Source organism: Amia ocellicauda, chromosome 15 (genome assembly GCF_036373705.1).
Source record: "Amia ocellicauda isolate fAmiCal2 chromosome 15, fAmiCal2.hap1, whole genome shotgun sequence".
Taxonomy (NCBI): Eukaryota; Metazoa; Chordata; class Actinopteri; order Amiiformes; family Amiidae; genus Amia; species Amia ocellicauda.
In genome coordinates, this window is record NC_089864.1 from 288,918 (window position 1) to 314,177 (window position 25,260).

The 25,260-nt window shown below is 46.2% G+C and overlaps 3 protein-coding genes across 3 annotated transcripts in view; 1 reads left to right on the plus strand and 2 right to left on the minus strand.

Moving 5' to 3' along the window:
* Positions 1 to 1,273: 1,273 nt before the first annotated feature.
* LOC136771277 (major histocompatibility complex class I-related gene protein) overlaps positions 1,274 to 25,260 on the minus strand; it is a 70,561-nt gene continuing 46,574 nt past the window's right edge. Inside the window, exons 4-8 of the mRNA XM_066723458.1 lie at positions 4,828 to 5,062; positions 4,602 to 4,759; positions 4,324 to 4,350; positions 2,308 to 2,370; positions 1,274 to 2,213 (exon numbers count right to left, since the gene is read on the minus strand). Of these exons, the coding sequence (XP_066579555.1) occupies positions 2,318 to 2,370; positions 4,324 to 4,350; positions 4,602 to 4,759; positions 4,828 to 5,062 (473 nt within the window). The 3' untranslated portion in view covers positions 1,274 to 2,213; positions 2,308 to 2,317. The remainder of the gene's footprint in view (positions 2,214 to 2,307; positions 2,371 to 4,323; positions 4,351 to 4,601; positions 4,760 to 4,827; positions 5,063 to 25,260) is intronic.
* Positions 11,836 to 14,969, minus strand: LOC136771278 (major histocompatibility complex class I-related gene protein). Its single transcript, XM_066723459.1, has 5 exons — positions 14,826 to 14,969; positions 14,380 to 14,604; positions 13,806 to 14,060; positions 12,929 to 13,195; positions 11,836 to 12,315 (listed from the first exon to the last, which is right to left on the minus strand). The coding sequence occupies exons 1-5, from the start codon at positions 14,872 to 14,874 to the stop codon at positions 12,188 to 12,190; spliced, it is 924 nt and encodes a 307-aa protein (XP_066579556.1). The 5' UTR covers positions 14,875 to 14,969; the 3' UTR covers positions 11,836 to 12,187.
* LOC136771279 (class I histocompatibility antigen, F10 alpha chain) lies at positions 15,049 to 18,750 on the plus strand. The gene is made up of 7 exons (XM_066723460.1): positions 15,049 to 15,133; positions 15,993 to 16,317; positions 16,405 to 16,683; positions 16,898 to 17,182; positions 17,441 to 17,557; positions 17,883 to 17,951; positions 18,154 to 18,750. Exons 2-7 carry the CDS (start codon positions 16,179 to 16,181, stop codon positions 18,165 to 18,167), a joined length of 903 nt encoding a protein of 300 aa, XP_066579557.1. The 5' UTR covers positions 15,049 to 15,133; positions 15,993 to 16,178; the 3' UTR covers positions 18,168 to 18,750.

The window sequence follows — 25,260 nt, forward strand, 5'->3', positions numbered from 1 at the left end:
AGCCTCCATTGAACTGCGCCGGCTGTGTGGAGGAAGGGTTTCTCGAGTAAGAGTATATATATATATATATATATATATATATATATATATATATATATATAGTTTTATTTATTAAGGGGAATTTTGCGCATTTTTACTGTGTCAGTAAAAATACAGCCATGACAAAGTACGCACTGGGGAACTACATGTGTCTGAGAGGACACTTTGTTTGTTTTCTGGGTCTGTTTAGCTGTTTTGACTCACAACATCTATTCAACCTGAAAGCCACGTGTTTTTGGACGTTGATGAGTCTTTGCCAAAACCACGTTGAGTAGCAGTTGATAGTCATTGAGGCAGTTGATCCACGTTGCAACTAGATTTCAACCACAAAACAGCGTGGAAATGACGTCGAGAGCTGCTGGGCATTTACTGTACTTGCCTGTGTAAATTGGAAGTTGTAGAATGTATTATATCTTGAATTGCTTTGTTTAATGTAAATTTGAATTTGTAATGTTTGATGCCTTGTACTTCACTGTATTGTTGCTCTTTGTATGGCGCTTATGTTGTCGCCCTGGATAAGGGTGTCTGCCAAGAAATAAAATTATTATTATTATTATTATTATTATTATTAATAATAATAATAATAATAATAATAATAATAATAATAATAATAATAATAATAATAATAATAATAGTCTCGGTCCCGCAACTGAGTCCACCCAAACAGACGAACAAAATAGGTTAGTCAGTTCCTCTACACCATCGTTGATCTCCCAACAGTACCACAGACAACCAAACCAACCAGGTCCCAACCGTCTCCTGCCTTCAGTATCCACAGCAGCCACAAACAGCCAACACAAAACAGCTCAGTGAAGGGCTTCATGTCAAAGCGTCATCGGTCCGAAACTTGAATGAGCCGCATCACAGACGCCAGCGCAGTCTGCCTTCCCCGCCTGCAACACGCACTGCACATGGTGAGAAGAAAACGTCTGGTCTTCACACCCAACCAAGTAAAGAACCAAAAGTCTCCGGGTTCCAAGTCCTTTTCCCCTTAGGTTGGTGCTTGAACACTAAATATAGTACTCCACCAACTCAACCAAATTAACTTTTTTTTTTCCTACCAGCTCTCTTATTCCCTCTAACGACTCGTTAACTACATCGTTGTCATCCAGGTCACACCTGATCTCTAGCCCGTGGCTCGTTCCTATTTAGGACCCAGCTCTTTTAAAGACCGTTAAACATAATTGACTAATCAGAAGTCAAATTAGAAATACAATACGGCACACAGTAATCTACAGAATCCACTCGAACAAGGTTTTATTACACCGGTTGAAAGTCAAAACCAAATGTATAAAAGGAAAAATGCATGTGATCTAAAACCACAATGCAATAGTTATGTGTGTAACTGAACGTGTGGAGACTGATTTGCCCTCAGTACAGGAACACACACACCACAGTAGACAAACCGTATAAATCGGGACAAATCTGAAGCACATGGGGGTAGGTTCCATTTCAGCACTGGGGGGACGGTCTGTGTTTGTGTGTGTGTGGGGGGATGCTAACACTTTGTCTTCTGCTTATTCATGAATTTAAAAGTTCTTCAACATTTTCACGGGGACAGTGTCTGAGATGTCCACAAGGTGGGGGATGCTGTCAATATTTGGGGAGATGTGTCCCCTATTCCTATGGAGCCAGGCATACATTATTGAGGGGGACACAGACAATTTCAGGGGCATGTGCTCAAGCCAAAAAAAGGGCACCACCTCCGAAGTGCAGTCCGGGGGGCAGGTGCTCAGGAAAAAGGGCACTTTGGAAGTCTTACAGAAAAAGGGCATGTGCCTTACCTGTGCACGTGCCTGTCGTTCTCTCTAAAGCCTATGTTAAGGCATACAGTCAAAAGTTCACAGTTGGAATCAGTATCTAATATATCAGTATATATATAACATTTTTACAATGCTTAGATATCACAATTAAACACACAATGTCACACTTCACACTGTAAACAGTTATTTCTGCACTTGTAAAATAGGACTAATATAGTGTGTGTGTGTCGGTCGGAGCTCCTGCTGGGGCCTCACACTGTGCCGCACACTCTCACAGTGCAGTTCAGCGCATATTCTCACCCTGATCAACAGAACACAGAGATGAGCTAACAGAAGAATTGCAAGTGTGCAGACTGGGACTGGGCTGACTGCAAATCAACTGCCATCAGACTGCAGGAGGAGTCGACATACCTGAAACACACACACACCGGGGTCAGAGAGACAGACAGATAATGAGAGACACATTGTGTGTGTGTGTGTCAGTGAGTGTGAGAGAGACACATACCTCAGGAACCTCAGGCTTTGGCAGCCCCGTTGTCAGAAGACCCGTCAGCCCTGCTGTCACTGGCTGCAATAGAGACACACACAGATACACATAGACATAACACAAAGCATAGGCACACACACACGCACACACACACACACACACACGCATGCACACGCACACACACACACACACACACACAGACCCGCTGTCACTGGCTGCAATAGAGACACACACAGATACACACAGACATAACACACAGCACAGGCACACACACACACAGACACAGACCTGCTGTCACTGCAGTAGAGATACACCCAGTTACACACAGACACACACAGACCCGCTGTAATAGAGACGCACACTGGGTCAGACTCTGGTTCTGCTCACCGCAGCTATACTCTGCAGCCCCTCTCACCCCACACTGCAGCTCGGTGTCCTCCCTGTGGTCAGTGTGGCTGAGGACGATGATAATGAACCAGATAACACTACACTGTCACACACTGAACCTCTGTTTATTATACTTGTAGTAGGAAATTGTACTTATTATTGTCTTTATGTTTTATATTGTTAATGGTTTCATTTTGTCAATTTAGTTTTGTTTATAAAGCTGTCATTAGTTTGTACTTGTTTCTTTATATTAGTGGGATGCTTTATTGATTAGTTTCTTGGACTTATATAGCCATTGTCTTTGGGTTAGTCCAGTCAGCACAGACAGTATGAATGTGTGTTCTGTGGCTTGTAAACACAGGGGTTTGATCGAGGGCTTTGATGGCACTTGTTGCCTGGAGTGTGCAGACCTCAAGGCTGATATCCTTAGGACCAGGGCAACACAGGCATTTTCAACACAAACACTACAACAGTAATGAATAATCTCAGGCATTTGTCAATGATTGTGCATGTGGTAATTCATTGTGTTCATTTGGATCTGAACAGGGATCTTACTTATGACAGCTTAAGACTGCAACCTGTGGTCCTTCTCCAGAGATACAAAAAGGCTCACAATCTTGAGTTTTTTTCTTCACTTCATGTGGGAGCAGAACTCCGGGTTAACTTGTATTCCTAACACACTTGTTACTTTTTGACCGGTGTTTGCTGAGGATCTCTGAAACCTCTACATACATGATCCACGGCAGCAGCACAGAGTCCCACTCAGCCTGACTCTATAGACGATATAGACAGTGTGTAATCGCAGTTCGGCCCCGCAGTGCAGCCAGGCCGAGCAGTGAGGGGTGAGGAGAGAGTAGACATGGACATAACCAGCCCTGAGCTGAGAGTCACCAGCAGCCACAGAGATACTGCACTGAAATACACTCTATTATTATGATTGTGTTATCTGTGATATTGATTTGATATCAGCTTTAATCAGTGCTGTTTGAATGAGCTGTAGGTAGGATATATTTCAAAATTAAAAATATTCCCACTCCTCCAGCTCCCTGTGCGCCTCTCTCATGAAGACATATGTTTCACCGTGTGTTTCAGGGTTTGCTTATTGAGGTGTGACACCAGTAGACAACGATGATCAATTGCTCTTGAAAGGATCCCCAAAACAATGTATATGTTTGTGTCCAGTTTATGTGCACTATGGACAGCAGACTCTATGTGCAGTCTGTCATGTGAGTCTCATGCAGTTTTGACTTTGTGTTGTAAAGCAGGTTCATTGGCCTGTGAAATTATTGCTCATATTATTATATTTGTCTTGGGGTGTTTATCTGGGATTCCAGTTATCATTGCACAGGATCATAGTTCTGCCAACTACTGCGTTTTCCAGGAAGCTTTGTTGTCCTGGGGAAGACAGAGCACAGACGTGTGTTTCCTGTCATGACACCAGGAATTATTGTGCACATTATTTTCTCCAGATCAGTCATGCTCTTCTGTCCATGAACATGACTTTATAAACAAAATTGCTCAGTGAATATGTACTGATTGGCATGTGTGTGTTACAGTGATTTGCTGTGAATAATAAACAGAGCTGTTGGTGTGTGTGTGTGTTTAAGCTGATCTGCCCATGTGAGCTGGTGTGTAAAGTGCACTTACTCTGAGCAGCATCGTAGTTCTTTGAGGCTGCATGAAAGAAAACAGACACAGGGTTACTGTCAGAGACTCTCTCTCAGTGTGTCTCTCTCTGTCAATTCCACTGAAAGGTGCTGTATGGGATGGTCGAGTGTTGACAGTCACACAGAGACCGCACAGTGCCGCCTCTGCTGTCTGACTCTCCTGTACAGGGAGCCCCACTGTCTAATAATATAACCCCCACACAGGGCTCAGACATCAGGGGCTCAATACAGCACTGAGCCTCTCTCTCTCTCTCTCACCTGATCTCTTCTTCCAGATGACAACCCCCACAGTGGCAGCAATCAGGACCAGGACTGCAGCAATGATCAATCTGACGATCACCGCCAGGTTAGAGGAGGGGCGCACTGGATCTGGAACTGAAACACACACACAATCAGTACTGCTGTATTCCTGTAGCCTAAATGTTTTGCAGATGTTTTGGTTGAAATGTCTCTCTCTCTCTCTCTCTCTCTCTCTCTCTCTCACTCCAGGCAGGAGTAGGTGTGTCCCTCCAGGTCCTCAGGCGAGACCCTCAGGCTCTTCCTGACCTGGTACGTCCCGTCCCCGTTGGGCAGCAGCACCCCCCCGCTCTCCACCCCCTCGTGCAGCTCCTGCCCGTCTCTCTGCCAGGACAGCACAATGTCTCGGGGGAAGAAGCCCGTGGCCAGGCAGGACACAGGGGAGCCGGGGTCCCTCTGGAGCAGAGACACCTGGGGGGCGACTGGAGAAAAGAGAGAGAGAGAGAGAGGGAGAGAGAGGGGTGAATATATGGGCTGCACACCTAAGACACTGACGCTGCATATCTGCCACACTGCACTGGAACTGCACACTCTGACATGGATAGAAGTGCGTGACACTCTGCCAGTGCTCAGTGGTTAAGTGCTGGGCTGTGTTCACTGCACAGTGATCTGACTAGTTGCACTTCTCTTTCTTCCGTCTCTTCTACACCAGTCCCCCCTTTAAAGGCAGCTTTATTACAGCCGGAGAATTTACCTACATTAAAGGTGATGTATAAATATATCCATGAACTGTATTTAATCAAAGTTAATAAATAAATAAGTGGACAACCATGACATGCTTTAACGTTCTGTTCAAAGTACAGTATTCATTATCATTTGTTTGGATAAATTCCTTGAGTTCCTTATATGTGAAATGGGATGTACCAAATATTAAAAAGGGGGAAATGAAAAGGTTTTCTCTGTGTTAAATGACTTAAAAGAAATTACAATTTAAGATGTGTTAATATTTCTATGACATCTGAGTGTCAACACATAGCTAAACTAAACTAATAATTTGCTTATGGGCAATAGATTACATGTTTATCGATAACCTTCCTCTCTCCTCTGACGTTCTTGAAAGCAGGCAGAGCCACTGTGATGATTTGTTCAGCCTCAGCCTCAGCCTCACCTGTCCTCTATAGGGTCTGCCTCCCATATTGGAGGTATGCCTTCAGCGAGTCGACGCAGTGGTATTGCAGGTACATCTTGACGCTCTTGGTGAAGCCCCTGTCCGGCTTCCACTTTACAATAATTATAACAATAATCATCAGTCAGTAGTTATTTTTGTATTTTTTAATTATTGTTATAAGTTGTGTTGTAAGCCTTTCAATTTTTCCACCCAGAAAAAAAGGACAATAACGCTTTTGAATTTGACTTTTCTAAGCTCTGCACCACCAGACCCCACAACAACAACAACAATAACAACAACAACCACCCACAGCTGAAGCCCCAGAGCGGTTTGGTTTTTCTGTTCCTCTTCCCAATAGACATGATAATGAAGGAGCTCCATAGCTCTGTCAGTATTCAGGGGCAGAACCGGTTGACTGACGCTACTCTTACCCTTCACTTGAGCTTTGAAGGTCCTCAGCATGTCAAAAGACAAATACGAGTTGGTCTTCCAGTCCTGGACCTTCTCCAGCCACCCCTGTCGAGAGATCAGTTCCCTCATGGTGCTGTTATAATAGCTTAGGACCTCACTGTCCATCATTCCTACCACCACAATCTCTGGTACTGCTGGAATTCCTGTGGTCCCAGTGCAGACGTACTGCAGGCAGTGAGGCACTACAACACAGATGCACCTGATCAGTTTTACAGAATGAGACTCTGCATTCATAGATGCAGGAACACAAACTCACAATTAGAGAACAATAACAACGGTTGACTTATAAATACAGAATGGAACTGCATTGTAAAGAACTCACAAGTGACTGTACATTTACTTCATAAACAACAAACTAATCTTCAGCAAATAATCAGGCAAAATTGAAGTTAAACACAAATGTGGTTAGGGCCATGTGGCATTTTAACCAACATGGCCAGACCAATCACCCAAGGAGCCCCCTCCACATTGTTTATTTTGTATTAAATCAAAATCGCAGAAACCTGATTTTCAGAGGGATTTAATGACCAGAATCCTAGAGGCAGGAAAAAGGGTCAAGGCTGGGCTGAAGTGTGAATTAAACTGCACTTTCCCCTGATCTACTTACTTGCCAAAGTGAGTTTATTGCTGGATTGTCTGATTCATGCGAGTAGAATGAGGTGCTACACATCATGGTGGCTTCTAATCTGAGCCCAGGGTGCGTCCAAACTGCTCCCTCGCTCCCTACGCCCCTTGGTTAGTGTCACTTCCTGACACCATAGTGCTCTGGAGTGAGCGAGGGAACAGGGTGCAGGAAGGAGGGAGAAGCCCTGAATGGGATGGCCTTCAGCACTCATCCATTTCTCCCTCCTTCCCTCCCTCTCAGAGTGAGACAACCCTGTTCATGATCACTTCAATAGTCAAGGTCACATTTTCACTTTTGGTTTACCTTTGCCAAGGGAATTTTTTTATTCGATTTTTTTAAATGACAACAATTTCTCAACTCAGGTTACCCAAACTATTTTGCTACAATTTAGATATTACTAGCGATTCATATGACTGGTAGCTGCCAGCTCTAAAATGACATCATGTTTCTTTTCTTTCGATGTGTGGCATACACATACTTTCTTTCAATTTGTTTGCTCCACAAAAGAAAACTTAGCAGGTATTTTCTTTTCTTTTCTTTGCATGACTGCAGGAAGTAATTGTAATTTATTGTTGTAAAACTATACACACAAATGGAACATACTGCACATTGAAAATGTATTCAAAATATAATTAATTAATAAAATCAATCAACAGAATTAAAGTTCTGTGGTACACTAGACTGCTTAATTATTTAAATAAAACAAAGAGCAAGAAATGTTCAGATGTTATTCTACAGATAGTGTATCCCTCTCTATGAGTTAAACCTGTCTATCCATGTTGCCTTACTCTTCTATTCCGACTTCTGGGCCAAATTGTATCTCCTGTATGAGAGGAGAGAGGTTTACTTGCTCACAAAGACGCCAGGCTCTGCACCTCGATGCCCCGGGCCATTTAAACGGACAAGCAGTTCCAGTCAAACTCACCGGGAAGAGAGGTCTGGATGTGGCCCAGAAACAGCAGGAACGCGATCATCATTTGACTCTGACTGCTTTCTCTGCGTGAACAGGCCATGCCTGCAGCAGTCTGAGACGGTCTTCCTTCTGCTTGACTCCGGCCGATGGGGTGGCTCCTGCTGACAGGCTGCGATCATCATTTCTCTGCGGTATTATCACTGATAATATCGGACACAGGAGACCGAGCAACACGCCCAGCTAGCAAACTTGTTTGGTCAGGTCACTTTCAGCACTGAGCCGTTTGTTTCTCTCGTTTTCGATTTTGGTGAACAATTAGAAACAAACTAATTATCATTATTTATCTGTTTGCACCTGCCCTTAGAGTGACTTACAGTTTTCAAAAGAAACCTTAGAAAGTGCCAACAATGCAACCCGTAAAATAAGAATGCAGTGCGTATCAGGGACGTGCAGAGACACTGAGGGTGGCCCATGCTGATGAAGGGCCTATGGGGGTGTGGACAGATTGTCGAGTGGAAGGGGTTCAACCCTGTCAACCCTGTTTAATTTATTATTATTATTATTATTATTATTATTACTCAGTTTCCCAGGAGACACTCTTATCCAGGGACAACATATCACAGTATTTTTACATTTTACCCATTTATACAGCTTGGAATTTACTGTAGAAATCCAGGTACAGTACCTTGCTCAAGGGTACAACAGCAGTGTCCCCCACCTGGGATTGAACCCACAACCATCAGCCAAGAGTCAAGAGCGCTGACCACTACACACATCGCTGGAGGAGACAACACGTTGCCCTCGGGGCTGGAGCCTGACACGGTAGTATCTCGAGCCCTTCTGGACACAAACAACGAGGACTTGAGTACGAATTTGCACCTCCGAGCGTCCTGCACACCCTGCCTGCCCAGCGGAGCACCTGTATCGATATCACACCATGGGGCCTGTTACCTGGTCTATTTAACACCGCTGTCCAATCCAGCCATGCCGATCTGCATTTGTCCCTTTGAGCCACATGGGTCACGGCTGCTACTCGTATGTAAGTTGGCCCGTGTACAGCAGCCTATGGGGATTGTGTGTATATACGTGTACATTATGGGCTGTCCACACCTGACAGTGGCTGTACAGCTGTGAGCTGCACGAGGGGGTGGAGAGCGGGGAGCTGCAGCCCAACGGGGACGGGACGTACCAGGTCAGGAAGAGCCTGAGGGTCTCGCCTGAGGACCTGGAGGGTTTGATTTAATGCAATCAAAGAACAGTTCTTTTGACACTGGGGTCGTGCAGGGTCAAATCTGCAGGGCAGAGAGATTGGTTTATGCAGCTGTTGGAAAAATGCATAAATGATAATTACTAATTGATCAATATTTCCATAGGTTTCAGCAATAGAGCAGTTTTTTTAAATGTGAATTTCAGAGCGAGGGTCAGATCCCCAGCAATTAATATACACAGGCAGGAAACCTCTGATTGGCTGCAAAAAACTAAGTGTATACAGTAGTGTATACACCTGCAAACAGAAACACCTGGATATATACACCTGTACATAATTAATTTCAGAGCACATTGAGACATTAAACTGTGTAAATTTCAATAAAAACTGGAAAAATGTAGGTGACCGGTAGAGTATATAGTATATATACACCGATCAGCCATAACATTATGCACCTGCCTCATATTGTGTAGGTCTCAAAACAGCCCTGACCCGTTGAGGCATGGACTCCACTAGACCTCTGAAGGTGTGCTGTGGTATCTGGCACCAAGAGGTTAGCAGCAGATCCTTTAAGTCCTGTAAGTTGTGGGGCCTCCATGGATCGGACTTGTTTGTCCAGCACATCCCACAGATGCTCGATTGGATTGAGATCTGGGGAATTTGGAGGCAAAGTCAACACCTTGAACTCGTCATTCATCAGACCAGGCCACCTTCTTCCATTGCTCCGTGGTCCAGTTCTGATGCTCACGTGCCCATTGTACGTGCTTTCGGCAGTGGACAGGGGTCAGCATGGGCACCCTGACTGGTCTGCGGCTACGCAGCCCCATACGCAACAAACTGCGATGCACTGTGTGTTCTGACACCTTTCTATCAGAACCAGCATTCACTTTTTCAGCAATTTGAGCTACAGTAGCTCGTCTGTTGGATCGGACCACACGGGCCAGCCTTCGCTCCCCACGTGCATCAGTGAGACTTGGCCGCCCATGACCCTGTCGCCGGTTCACCGCTTTTCCTTCCTTGGACACTTTTGATAGGTACTGACCACTGCAGACCGGGAACACCCCACAAGAGCTGCAGTTTTGGAGATGTTCTGACCCAGTCGTCTAGCCATCACAATCAGGCCCTTGTCAAAGTCACTCAGATCCTTACGCTGCCCATTCTTCCCGCTTCTAACACATCAACTTTGAGGACAAAATGTTCACTTGCTGCCTAATATATCCCACCCACTGACAGGTGCCATGAAAACAAGATTATCAGTGTCATTCACTTCACCTGTCAGTGGTCATAATGTTATGGCTCATCAGTGTATATATTTTAGTACGTTTTTCCTCTCCTTTCTTTTTCTCTCTATTCGTTCTGTATAATTATCACTATCCTCTGCATGTGATTATCCTACTGTGAAATGATTGTCCTGCTACACACACACACACACACACACACACACACACTCACACACCTTGTTTCTTTCTTTTGTATTTCAGTGGGTCTGAGAATTTAAACTTCTTTGGCAAGACTGCTGCTGATGGCCATGCTAATAATGCACTTCTGAATTGAACTGACAGAGAGGGGGTGTTGTGTATGTGACTGGGAGAGCGAAAGCGCAGGATGTGTGGAATGAGAGACAGAGAGAGGGAGGAAGCCAGTCAACCTGCTCAGTCATTCTTTGCCTGGAGACGGGTGATGCTGCAGTGCTGATTGGTTGTACTCTTAGTTTTTTGAAGCCAATCAGAAGTGTCCTGCCTGTGTCCATTAACTGCACGGGATCAGACCCTCGCTCTCAAATTCACATTTCAAATTCCTGTAGCCTATGGTAATATAGCTGAATCAGTAATTATCATTTATGCATTTTTCCAACAGGTGTCCTTCAGGTGTGAGCAGGACTTCAGGGTCACCACCATTACACATGTATCACAGTTACAATCGCAGACAATTGTTTATTGCATTCATATTATGAACAACAATATTCAGAAGGCACCTGCACTGACACATTCAAAATGCCTTTTTAGATTAAATAGATGATATATAGATATAAAACCAGCTTGAGTGTGTCAGCCTTTATAGCTTCCTGCTTGACTTCTGCTCATTTAATTTACAGTAAAACACTGCACATCCAAAAGCTCTTGACTCTGCTGAGGGAGCGACTCTCAGAGACATCAGATACACAGAGGAGCCCGAGACATTCAGCCTCTCTTTTGAATCTGTCCGTCTGTCTGAGCGGGGGTCTGGGCTGGTGTACGGAGGCAGATCAGTGGATGCTGGGAAGGAATGATTGAGGCTCAGTTTCTCAGGCTTGGGGCAGAGGTTGTGCTCCTCCCGAACTGTGGATTTATCTCAATTTGATCGCTAAAACAAACACCACCCACTTGGACAACTCTGATTATGGGTTTTGTTAAGGTACAATGCTTCATTTGAAGCAACCCTTTGGGTCCCAGTGAATCAGGAACCCCTGATTCCATTTCCCATGACACCCTCGCCTCAAGAGACAGAGCTACAGGGAAGAGCACAATACAGCGCTGTGCAGTGTGTGCAGTATAGCTTATGTTCAGAATGCATCAGACTGCTTTGGTTTGGTATTGTTCTTTCCTTTGTTGGTTTGTCTGATGCATTAACCATTTATTTCAATGCATTGGCATCTAATCATTAATTTAATGATTTTTTGCTTGAATTTTCACTGGGAGTTTATTTTGCATTTTTGTTTTTTAAACACTTTAGGATTTTTAAGTTTTTTTTAATGATTTTAGAACTGAATTAAAAAATGTTTTAATCAAAAGTATTAAAATGTGTATGTTTTTAACTATGTAATGTAAAATACTTAACCAATAAACAGTATTTTATATCTGTAGTGTGGACAACAGACATGGACACGGCTACTCTTATACACAGTTCTTTATTTTAAATTATTATTAACATTATTTATATTATTTACACAACCATCCATTATCAACCAGCGCTTCCTCCAGCTCAAGGTCACAGGGATTTAAAAACAAAGAATAAAATACTGACGCTGGCAGTATCATGTGAAAGTATTCAAGTTCTCTGTGTGAGTGAGTGTGTGTGTATGTGTTTATTCTTTCTTTGAAAAATGCCTACAGAGTTGACTGCTGCCGTGTGAACAGCAAAAACAAACTCTGGTGCTTTAAACATCCCATAATGGTTTTAACAAGCTACACACACAGACAGCATGGGACTGGCATTGTGGGACACGGTCCACGGGCTCCAGCCATCACTTCTCCACATCTCCTCTGAGTCCGTACGGTTCAGGCTCAACGCTGAGTCTGTGTCTAGACGCATGCAGCCTGCTGGGAGCCGCTCTACACTCCAGGACACAGAGACTTCTTCTTAAGGAAGCGCCTGGAACAAAGAGAGAGATGATTGCGGTCTGTCCCCCAAGTCGCAGTGTGTCCAGGGGGCCAAAGCCTAGGTCTCCTCTTCACCTGTCCTCTGTCCTTGGCTCTCCCACTACTGGCTTGTACAGAGAATGTGGTTCAGTCTCCTGATTACTAGCGCAAAAAATGAAAGTCTTAAAAAGACACTGAAAATGAATTTAATTTCCTTTAAACCTGAAGAGCTTCAAGCTTCATTATGAATGTGTTTTGTTGTACAGAGAAACTCCCTGGTCACAAGCTGAGATGGCAGCAAATAAGCCCCCCCCGCCTTGTCAAGGCTTGGCTGAATGCATGTCCCTCTGTGCAGCCTGCTGTCCCTCACTGAGCTCTCACCGCTCTCACTAACCTGACTTTTGTGGAAGCAAAGATGATGAAAAGGGTCCCGCCCAGCAATGCAATTGCAGGCATCCACAGAAATGTGCGGGAACGGCCTGAAACACACAGCACACTGAGTCTTACACACCCACAATGACACATCAATACAGGACACTCCTCTGGTGTGCCAGTCCTCAGTCTCTCCATTCACTCCACTGCCAATCTGAAAAGCATCATCGGCATTGGTGAAGCCTCTCTCTTACCCCAGTAAGTAACAGATGCCTCTTCCAGGCTGGCGTGTTTCACGTGGCAGGAGAATGTGTGCCAGAGCCTTTCCCAGCCGCTCAGTCTCAGGCTCTTTGTGACCTGGTACGTCCCGTCCCCATTGGGCAGCAGCTCCCCGCTCTCCACCCCCTCGTGCAGCTCCTGCCCGTCTCTCTGCCAGGACAGCACAATGTCTCGGGGGAAGAAGCCCGTGGCCAGGCAGGACAGCTCACAGCCATTATAGTGCACTGACACCTCGTGGGGGACTGGAGAGGAAGAGAGGAAGAGAGAGGTCAGGCTTTGACAGAGACGTGTCTCTCAGAAGCAGCAGACACTCGTTAACACCGGGGCAGCAAGGTGGTGCAGTGAACACAGAACAGTTCGATTCTACAGCAACACAAATCTGCAGACTCCACAGGGACTCATCAAAACATTACAACATAACATTATACATGCACTGTTACAGAACTACGTCCCAGAGAAAAATAAACCTTCACAAATAACAAATACGACAAAATATACTGTACACACGCACAATAACTGCACTGCGCTCGCTATGCACTGTAACTCCAGAGACAGAGCTAAGATATGTGCAGACCGTGGTTCTCTGCCCTCAGGGAACCAGTTCACAGTCACAGAGTGGTCAGGCTCCCATCCCATTAGTCAGACCCACAACACAACCACACTACACACCTCACAGCAGAACACAGGCATTAGCGCAAGGCTCTCAGACTAGGGGGTGAAGCTCAGGCCATTCTCAGGCCACCTTCAACCACTCTCAGGTGTGACTCATACAACACGCACTCCCATCAAGCTTTCGTCATCTCGTCCCACCTGACCCATCACCTCTGATGACGTGGAAATGCTCAGACCCACCTTTCCTGTCCAGAGCCTCCCTGCCGTGCTCCAGCAACTTCTTCAGCCACTCCAGGCAGTGCTGCTGCAGGTACGTCCTCGAACTCTTCAAGCTCGGGGTCCTGCGCGGATGCCAGGGACTGACGGTGGTGAAGGCCCAGGTGTTGGTGTCTAGGGTGAGATAATCTTTGCCTTTGTAGCCGTACTGCCAGAAATATCGGGTTGCATTGTCGTCACCCTGTTTGCAGCCCCACATCTGCTGCAGTGTTGCAATGCCTGGAATTGAAACAGGAACGCTCACTGGGCTGGCCTGCAGCTGGCACTCGCCCCCAGGATGTGCCCGTGCTTATATTGCTCCTTCATATTGCACAATCACTCCTGTGTTCTTCTGTGTTTGGAGTTGTTGCCCTTGTATGTCACTGTGGAGGAATGTGTGAAACAATTGGGGAAAACAACCGTAAAGTTGGCCTGTTGTGTGCTGTGGTGTTGGGTGTGTGTTTGTTTCATTGTCTTAATGGAGGTGTCCAGCAGTGGACCATGCCAGAGTGGCTTCAAGCGTTGTCAGCGTGACTCTCAGTGCAGGGGCAGCTCTTACCTGCAGTGCGTACAGAGTTCAGGGTGTCAACAGATACATAGGAGTTAATCTTCCAGCCCTGTAAACCCTCTTCATCTTTCAGCCACTCCTGCCGAGGGACCACCTCACCCACTGTGGTGTTGTAGTAACTCAGCTCCTCCTTGTCCAGCATGGTGACCACAATCACCTCCGTCACTGCCACTGGGCCTGAGGCGCCAGTGCAGACATAGTGCAGAGAGTGGTTTGCTGCAGCACAGACAAGGTCACACCGCACAAAACAGGTGGGAATCAAATTAGTTAGTTAGTCACTAAACATGAAACTCTAAGGATAGCCTTTGACTATTTCCTGCTAAATCCAGTGTTTCATTAATGCATTGCGGCAGGATCGGAAGAAAGAAACTATCTCTGACTCCATTAGACTCAACTCAACTCGAGTGCTGCAGTCCCAGTATCTCAGTCACACTCACCGGCACAAGCGCACTGGACGGCGAACAGGGCCAGCAGGGCTCGCAGCATCGCTGTCTGTGGCCTGCACTCGGGTGATGTCCGCCTCTCGCACCTGTGTGACCCTTCGGCCACCGACGCACCACCGACGCACAGCAGCCCAGCGGAGACGCGGTTTCGCTTTCAGTTTGACTCGCGAATTGCGTGGTCGCTGCAGCCAGTCAGATTATTCTGTTCTCTCTGATTCATGTGACACAGCTGTCCGGCGCAGGGATGCTGCTGGCGGTGGCTCTGTGGATACTGAGTGCGGAGCTTCATGCGGCTTCTTCAGGTATTTCGACACAAACTCTACACACTTACCTAGATACCCTTGTGTGCATATCAACATATGGTATAGGCCTACTGAAGTGTTACTGTAGCGAATTTAACTATGTCTGCGTCCTGTCAATAACTTCAAAATACAAACAGAGGCGGGGAGACGATTCATTCCGTTTCATCGGGATTAAATAATGATATGAGACTGTGTTAATCTGGTACAAATAGGCGACTACTAGTAGTAGTTATAACAATCCCTGCTCATAAACCTTAATTCTGTGTGCGATGAGAAGATTAGCCCGTCTGCGTCAATATTTCGGCGCAATAAAACAGTGATACTTTACAGGTTTTACATGTAATGATGCTGTTTTGGTTTCGTTATTTTAATGCTCTGAGACGGCCGTCCCATCGCTGGTCTGTAAATGTAATTATATTTAGTAGTTTACAGGATTTCCCTTGTGAAATTCCCTATAGACCTAAGTATACTGTGGTTCACGTGGAGTAGAATGTATAGTATAGAATATATGTGTACTTCCCGTTCTTCTTTTTCTTAAGGGTTGACTAATACAATCCTACAAACCTGCAGAGCTGGACGACTTTAGGTTCTCAATCCTGGCCCGATGGGACCCTGTTTCTGCTGGTTTTCATTCCAACCCACTAATCAGACACTAACATGGAGTCACCAGATGAGCTCCACCTGTTTAAGAGCTGGAAACCATTGAACATGTGGTCATAAGACAATGAAGGGTTCAATATGGAGTTCAGGTTGGAGTGAAAACCAGCTCCCCAGGACCAGGGTGGAGACCCACTGCTATAGATGTTCTAGTTCAGTCCCATGTGATCCTAGGGTATGTGTGAACCTCTGTGATCTTCAGTATTACAGCAGCTGGGTTAATCTCTACACTACTGCCAGTCCAAAATGAGTTCATTTCCCCTCCGCCACCCACTCCCTGCGCTACTTCTACACGGCCATCTCTGGTGTCAGTGGGCTCCCAGAGTTCTCCATCGTGGGGCAGGTGGACGGGCAGCCGTTTGTGTACTATGACAGCAACACACAGAGGATGGTGCCCAAGACCGACTGGATCAGGTGGAACGAGAGGGACTGGTACTGGGACACAGAGAGTCAGAGCGCAGCTGATCACCAGCAGACCTTCAAAGCCAGTTTAGGCACCGCAATGAAGTGCTTCAGTCACACTCAGGGTGAGGACGCACTCACACACACAGACACACACACTCACACTCACACATTGACCCACTCAATGGTGCTTGTCCCCGTGTTTCCCGCAGGTGTCCACACCCTCCAGGAGACGTACGGCTGTGAGTGGGACAGCGAGCACGGCCTCCAGGGGGGCTTTGATGAGTACGGGTACGACGGGCGGGACTTCATTGTGTTCGACAGGAGGACCGGAGCCTGGGTCTCCCCGGTGCCGCAGGCCCTGCCCACCAAGATGAAGTGGGATGACAACAGGGACCTGAATGAGGGGCTGAAGCTCTACCTGACCCAGGAGTGTGTCACCTGGCTGAAGAAGTACCTCCGCTACGGGACGCTGCGGCTGGAGAGGAAAGGTACAGCTGCATCTTTCAGGGTCATTTTTATACCAGTCCAGGACTTCAGAAATACCAAAACATATTTCAATCAGTAAAATAAATGACACCACAAGATGAAATGGGTGAACAGTTAGTTCCTGACATTGGTTTGGGTCGAGTGTCACACCACGACTCCCGCACAGCTTCTCTCCATTGTGCACCGGGAGGTCTTATTGTCTCTCTGTCTCTTCAGTCCCCCCAAAGGTCTTTGTGTTGCAAAAGGGATCTAAACACACAGGCTGGGCTGAGCTGTCCTGCCTGGCCACAGGCTTCTTCCCCCGAGACGTGGTGCTGTCCTGGCAGAGAGACGGACAGGAGCTGCACGAGGGGGTGGAGAGCGGGGAGCTGCTGCCCAATGGGGACGGGACATACCAGGTCAGGAAGAGCCTGAGGGTCTCGTCTGAGGACCTGGAGGGACACACCTACTCCTGCCATGCGTACCATCCCAGCCTGGGAGAGAAGATGCCATTCATCTGGGGTGAGAGAGAGAGAGAGACAGAGAGAGGGTCAGGAAAGACTGGAAGCAAGAGAAAGGGACCTAAATCGTGTTTGTTTTACTCATCTTAGTGTTGTTTCCTCTGTGGGCCTGTCTCGGGGGTGTGGGGTCATCACAGCTGAGGATGGGGGGAGTTAATCTTAATCCTACAGTGGACATGTGCGGTATATGAATAGGCCGGTTGGGTGTGGTCTGAAGAGCCAGGCAGAGATGTGACAGCTGTGTGGTGTGTTCTTGCAGTGCCCAAGACACACTTCCTCAGGATACCCCAGCCCAGTCCACTGGCCGCAGTGCTGGTGATGCTCACTGTTTACTGTGTGTTCATGCTGATCAGCTGCAGGAGGAAACAGCGATCAGGTGAGACGGGACCGACTCCCCTACACTACCCTGCCAGGATTGACTCCCCTACACTGCCCTGCCCTGCCAGGACTGACTCCCCTACACTGCCCTGCCAGGACTGACTCCCCTACACTGCCCTGCCAGGACCGACTCCCCTACACTGCCCTGCCAGGACTGACTCCCCTACACTGCCCTGATAACTACATGATCACTGCATTCACCCTGACAGACACACTGACTGACTGACTGACTGATTGATTTGACTATAATGCTGAGGTGTCAGTCATAACTGGAACCATATTCACAAACCTGTTTGTCTCACCTGCTCCTGTGGTTAATGTAGGTGCTGGGGGCTCGCCAGGGTCGTGGTCATCACTCGCGTCTGTGATTGTGACAGTACTACAGAGGCCCAGTAAGTACAGAGCCTGTGCAGAGTCCAGACAGAGCTCAGGGCTGCTCAGTTTAGCGGTGAGAGGGATGTGTAGAGCATCGAGAATTCCCACGCATGTAAACCGAGCATTCAGAATATAGATCCCCACATCTGCAGATGTGTGTGCCATGTGACTATACTGTGGCAGCTGCAGTAGTGACCCCTGCACTCGCTCTCTCTGCAGGAAGACGCACATGAGGAGAGGTTCAGGACAGCAGCAGAGACAGCGCCGCTACTACTGCGAGACAATGACTGCAGTGGACGGTTGCACAATGGGCCGAGAGACTGTCTCTCACTCCGCTCACTGTGTGTCACCAGGAGCAGGTCATGATGGGAGAAGGTGCAAGACCTAGACACACACTGTTGGGTCGAGATGGCAAAAGCAGCATCGGGGTGCAATAAAGAACTGCCCTCAGTTGCTGTGTGTTACCTCCCAGTCTCTCCTCCATTAAGGGGAAATTACAAAAAGGGGTCATTTCTATTAAAACAACAATCATGTAACAGAGGGGAAGCTGCCCGTGTTCAGAAGAGCAGCACAGAGGAGGGCTGTGGGGTCGTGTCTCACATTGTTGTATCGCTCAGAGGCTGGGTTTAATTACATTATTTCTGTGTTTTTAGCTGTTAGCATGCAAACCTAAGTTATTTATTTTACTTGACAGTTACAGATGTGAAGTGGGTGAAGTGAGGGATGTGACTGGCTGCCTCTTTTTCAAATCTTTTTTTATCTGTTGCTGTAAATTGTCAGTAAATATTGAGCAAATAAAGTTAATTTTAAAGTTGAGTTTGTTACAGTAAATCCCAGGCTGCTCTCGTCTGGCGCAGGGCCGTTCTGCGTTGGGCTGTGCTGCCCGTGAACGCCTAGACAGCTCCTCTGCTTCATCTGCACAGAACAAGAGTTTGTACCTCTTTTGTAGTTTGTAGTTTAATTGGATTTCTACAGAATACATGTCGTGTAGAGACTCGCCCCTGTTTCTAGTCTGAATATAAGCTTGTGCTTTTGAATAACTCCAAACAGGTTGCCCTGGTGGGCACGAAAATCAAAGCATTTCCGTCAGTCAGAAAGGGTCTTTTTGGCGGCAGTGAAGTTTTCTGACAGTTTTCAGTGTTCCGACTTAAAATCAGAAATATTTGGAAGTCTTACAAATAGTCGGAAACCCCAATTCCGACAGTTCTGGAAATTACGTATCTAATTAGCATACATACTGTCCCAACATCAAAGTTTTTAGCAGGCAGTTCTCGACAGAAATATATCTTCCTGTTTCAAGCTGTACTGATGGAATTGAACAGTTTGAAAGAGGTGCTATCAGCAGACACATTATTATTATTATTATTATTATTATTATTATTATTATTATTATTTTTATTTCTTGGCAGACACCCTTATCCAGGGCGACTTACAACATAAGTGCAAAACAAAGTGCAAAAATACAGTTAAGTACAAGGCATCAAACATTACAAATTCAAATTTACATTAAACAAAGCAATTCAAGATATAATACATTTTACAACTTCCAATTTACACAGTTCATTAATACACTACTATTAAACAGTTCATGCTAATGTTGAAATGTGTACATTAATAACCCCTTATCAGCATGCCTGGATACCAACTCAGGAAAAATTATACAATTGATAATTAACGTGTTTACAGTTGTCCATATAAAATAAGGGAAATATATATTATAATAAGAAACATTAAAAAAGAAAGAAAAGTAACTTACACAACCATTTTGTCTATTAACAAACCCCAAAACAGTTTGTCCATTTTCATTGTCTATTTCATATAGTCCTACCTGTCTCTTCTGCCTTTTTTGTGTGAGGAACTAATGAAGGATGTGTGTGTGTGTGTGTGTGTGTGTGTGGGGGGGGGGGTCGACTGGGTGAGGTGCACTTTGAATGCAGTAGAGAGAGGCCTGAGATAGAGATATCTACTTAAATTATCTAAACATCAGTACAGATCCCTGTCCATTTCAAATATATTATTGTTCATTTCAACCATGGTGGCCTGTATGGATTCCATTGTAATTTAAAGCAGTACATTATAATATAATAAAATGAAATGTAATATTTCGTTCTGTCATCTCAGTAATTCATTCTGTGCCCTCACCAGTTCTGTGTGCTTTCCGTGCTTATTGCCTATCATTGGCAGTATTGTGTAGGTGGGAGGACGTTTTGCTGCTTTCTGAATCCAAGTGTTTCTTTTCGTCTTCTTTAGGGGTTCTGATTGTTCAGCATACAACTGCTCTGTCTTCATTACTGCAGTCATTTACTTGTTTGCTTCCTCTTCATAATCGAAGCAGTAATTATTGTTCTTACTTAGAAACATGGAAATTTGGGAACATCCAAAAACAGACTGGATAGGATCCTTGGATCACTTAATTTAATGGACACCAAACGAGCATGAGGGGCAAATGGCCTCCTCTCCATTGGACACTGTCTTGTGTTCTTATGTTCTAGACACTTGTAAACCCTAACCCTAACCCTTTGACATTTGTAAAATCAAGTAAATCAATTTCTTATTAGGTTAGAATCCTATTCATGTAATAATGTGTTATGTTAATTAACTTTAAGTACAAATGTGCACATGTGGCAGTAAATGCATTATGTCTGAAGAACATCTTTACAGAATGGCATCATGGTTTACATCTGTAGGTGTCAGGGCTCCCTCCACATCTCCAACAGCCCCCTTGCTGAACAGCTGGGACACTCGTTCCTGCAGGGGGTCAGCTCTGTTTGATCGGGCAGACCTCAGCCCGTGCTTTACATGCCACAATTTCCTTTGTTTGGATGTGCATGTCATTCAGCCTCTTTAAATTATGTCCATGTTCACTTAACAATGTCAAGACATTTTTTTTTCTTCTTTTACAGCAGGTTGAGCTCAGAGTCTGTAAATCTGACCTTTTCTGCTATCTGTTTTTGTGTGTTTGATGTTTTCCTTCTGCCTCTTTTTTGCTACATTTGCAATATTTAGTGTTTTCAAATGTTCCTGCTTCATCTCAACCCCACTAGTTTAGATTTTCTCATTGCTTGGCCTCCTTTCTTGTCCTGCGACATGAAGCAGAGTCATTAACATACAGAACACCGTTTCCGACAGTTTTTATGGTCATCCACCCATTACGACTGTCGGAAACCCTCAGAACAGGGGTTGATTTTCAGGGGGAAAGAAACTTTCAGAAAAAGTCATGTGGGATACAGCAAGTTTTGAACTGTCGGAAGGTTCTTTTGATTTTCAGGGCCTGTCAGGTCTATTCCTCTTTGTTTAGGCAAATTTACACTGCCATTTCTGATACGGGTCAAAGGCATCGGTACATTTGGTCCTGCTCAGAAAGTGCAGTGTAAACGCTCAGGGATCGGATCAAATGCACCTCTCAGGGAGATGGTACAGATCCGAATCAAAGGCTTCGTTAGCATCTGATCCTGGCAGTGTGACACTCGACCGGCTCCAGTCCCAGCATGCACTGCGGAGGTGTGTGTTTTATAGGCAGGCGTCAGACAAACACCCTTCAGTGGAGCACATAGGAGAACACTTCCCTAAAATAAAAACTGGGGGGGTTGGGGGAGGTATCCAGTGTGGGGATTTTCCAGCTTTTGACTGGAAGGGCTATGGAGCACATCGTGGATGTTTCTAAGGAGTTGCCACCCTGTTTGGGTTAGGGAGAACCATCACTCAAACCTAGTGGCAGAGCCATGATCTAGGCCTCCCTGAAAACCCCGCCCTCATGGCAAAACTGTGCCAAGACAAAACAAAAAAAAGTGAAAGCAAAGAACCTGGCGGTAAAAGCACAGATCGCAGGATTGTAACCACAGACAGCGACTCCAGGCGAGTGCGTCAGTCAAATGGACTCAATCAGTTAGAGTTTTGCTCTCGATTTAAAATTATTTGCTTTCAGGATTTTTAGTTTTGCTTTTGATATCATTATTTTTGTTTACAATTCTATACAGCTTGCTTTCAATTTTGTTTTATTTTTCATCTTAACATCCATTTTTTCTCAACAATGTTTTATTTTGAATTTATTTTGTTACTTTTGGTGTTAATTTGAGCCCATACAGATCATTAATATAGATTAGATTACTGATCCCTGTGGAACTCCACTAACAACCTCACTCCAGTTAGAAGCGACTCCTCTAATCGACACCCTCTGTTTCCTAGACATCAACCAGTTCATAATCCATCTACTTACATTACCCTGAATGCCTACAGCTTTGAGGATCAGGCTTTGGTGTGGAACCTTATCAAAAGCTTTCTGAAAATCTAAGTATATCATATCATATGCTTTCACATGATCTACAGCTGCAGTTGCATGTTCAAAAAACTGTAATAAAGACATGATCTTCCTCGTCTAAACCCATGTTGACTATCTCCAAGAATATGGTTTTCATTATGATGCTCCTCTATTTTCTGTCTAATAATTTTTTCCAACATTTTACAGGTGATGCAGGTGAGACTGATTGGTCTGTAATTTCCTGGCTCAGTTTTGTCCTCTTTCTTGTGGATTGGTATGACATTTGCTGTCTTCCAGTCAGTTGGCACATCCCCTGTTCTAAGTGTCATTTGGAATATTTGAGTTAGCGGCCTATAAATAATTTCCCTCATTTCTTTAAGTACTGTTGGAAATATCCCATCTGGCCCATGTGATTTGTTTGTTTTTAATTCTGCTCGTCCCTTTAGTACCTCCTCCTCATTTATCCTGATCTCTCTTAGGGTTTGACTGGACTGATTGTTAACCTGTGGCATGTCATCTGTCTTTTCTTTTGTAAAAATCTCTGTGAAAAACTCATTTAGAACATTTGCCACATCTTGTTCATTTTCCAAGATACTTCAATTTTTGCCCTTAATCTGTTTCACCTCCTCCTTTATTGACCTCTTGCTGTTGTAATATTGAAAAAAGCTCTTTGCATTAGTTTTAGCTCCAAAGGCTATGTTTCTTTCTATTTCCCTCTTTGCTTTCTTGATCCCTTTCTTAAACTCTTATTCTTTGTATTTTGTTTAGTCTCCATCCCTTTTGTATGTGCTATAGAACATTTTCTTTATCTTGATATGCTTTTGCATAATTCTATTAACCATTTTGGCCACTGATTTTTGGTCCTCAATTTGCTAAGTTTTGTGTGAGAGCAGTATGGACTGTGCCGTGTGTTCCAGTGTTCTCCTCCTTTATCCTTGGTGTGATCATCAGAGTGATCGCTGCTGCAGTCCTGGTCCTGATCGCTGTGATTGTGGGAGGCATCATCTGGAGGACGAGTTCAGGTGAGAGAGAGATGCATTTCTCCTGCACGGCACAAAACACGCCCACACGAGAGAAACAAACCAGTGAAATCAGCAGGTCCCCCCCACGCTTTTTGTCTTTGCTCTATCTTTATTATTATACATACATCTATTTATTATCTGTATTTCCTTTAGTAACACATTGGCAATACATTAAGACAATCCAATAAAGCAGCTTGAATTGAATCTGAAGGGGGGGCTCAGTGAAGGAGTTACTGAGAAAGAGAGAGAGAGGCAGGGAGGCAGCAGTGACCGACACTGTAAACAGACTTCCTATAGGGGGCAGATTCGCATGTAGCAGGGCAGTGGTTAAAGGGTAAATAAAGCAGTAATTGAAATGAAAGCTCTGCCACTGTCAGTCATTTCACTCTCAGTCACACAACATCACGCGCAGTGTTGAGTTTGAAACAGACTGTCATATGTGTGAAGTGTGGTGCCGTTGAGGGCTCTGCTGTACTGACGGCTCTGTGATTTGTTCCACAGGGTCGACGGGTGTCGTTATTGATCGTTCTCCAGGTGAGTGTGTGGACGTGTGCGGAGACTGTGTGTCAGTGTTCTGGTCCAGCCCCCTCACTGTCCAGCCCCACAGCCCCCTCACTCTCCAGCCCCCTCACTGTCCAGCCCCACAGCCCCCTCACTGTCCAGCCCCGTCACTGTCCAGGCCCACAGCCCCCTCACTGTCCAGCCCTTCAGCCCCCTCACTGTCCAGCCCCGCAGCCCCCTCACTGTCCAGCCCTTCAGCCCCCTCACTGTCCAGCCCCGCAGCCCTCTCACTGTCCAGCCCTTCAGCCCCCTCACTGTCCAGACCCGCAGCCCCCTCACTGTCCAGCCTTTCAGCCCCCTCACTGTCCAGCCCCCTCACTGTCCAGCCCCGCAGCCCTCTCACTGTCCAGCCCTTCAGCCCCCTCACTGTCCAGACCCACAGCCCCCTCACTGTCCAGCCTTTCAGCCCCCTCACTGTCCAGCCCCCTCACTGTCCAGCCCCGCAGCCCTCTCACTGTCCAGCCCTTCAGCCCCCTCACTGTCCAGCCCCACAGCCCCCTCACTGTCCAGCCCTTCAGCCCCCTCACTGTCCAGCCCCCTCACTGTCCAGGCCCACAGCCCCCTCACTGTCCAGCCCTTCAGCCCCCTCACTGTCCAGCCCCCTCACTGTCCAGGCCCACAGCCCCCTCACTCTCCAGCCCCCTCACTGTCCAGCCCCACAGCCCCCTCACTGTCCAGCCCCCTCACTGTCCAGGCCCACAGCCCCCTCACTGTCCAGCCCTTCAGCCCCCTCACTGTCCAGCCCCACAGCCCCCTCACTGTCCAGTCCTTCAGCCCCCTCACTGTCCAGCCCCCTCACTGTCCAGCCCCGCAGCCCTCTCACTGTCCAGCCCTTCAGCCCCCTCACTGTCCAGCCCTTCAGCCCCCTCACTGTCCAGCCCCGCAGCCCTCTCACTGTCCAGCCCTTCAGCCCCCTCACTGTCCAGCCCTTCAGCCCCCTCACTGTCCAGCCCTTCAACCCCCTCACTGTCCAGCCCCACAGCCCTCTCATTGTCCAGCCCTTCAGCCCCCTCACTGTCCAGCCCTTCAGCCCCCTCACTGTCCAGCCCCCGTCACTGTCCAGCCCCGCAGCCCCCTCACTGTCCAGCCCTGCAACCCCCTCTCTGTCCAGGAACAAACAGTACAATAATTGTCCAGTCTTGGCATTGGAAGGTGTTTGCAGAGACTGTGACTCCAGGAGAGAGAGGGGTGTGAATCAACTGGAGGGGGGACTGCAGTGAAGAAAGTAGCAGGAATTACTTTAATCTGTTCCTCCTTCATTCCAGGTGACTTTAAAATAAGTAAATAAAAAAGAAGACAGAAAAAAAGTTCCCTGGCTGCATTTCATCGGTTCTGATTGATGAAAACCTGGAGACAGTGTGGCCCTCACACTGGGTGTGTCCTTGTCAGCCATTGTCCATCATGTCACTGTCGAGTTCAATCCACATGGCATTAAGTCACTCTGAGACCTTGATGGGCAGAGCCCATGTCACTGTGCAGAGGTCA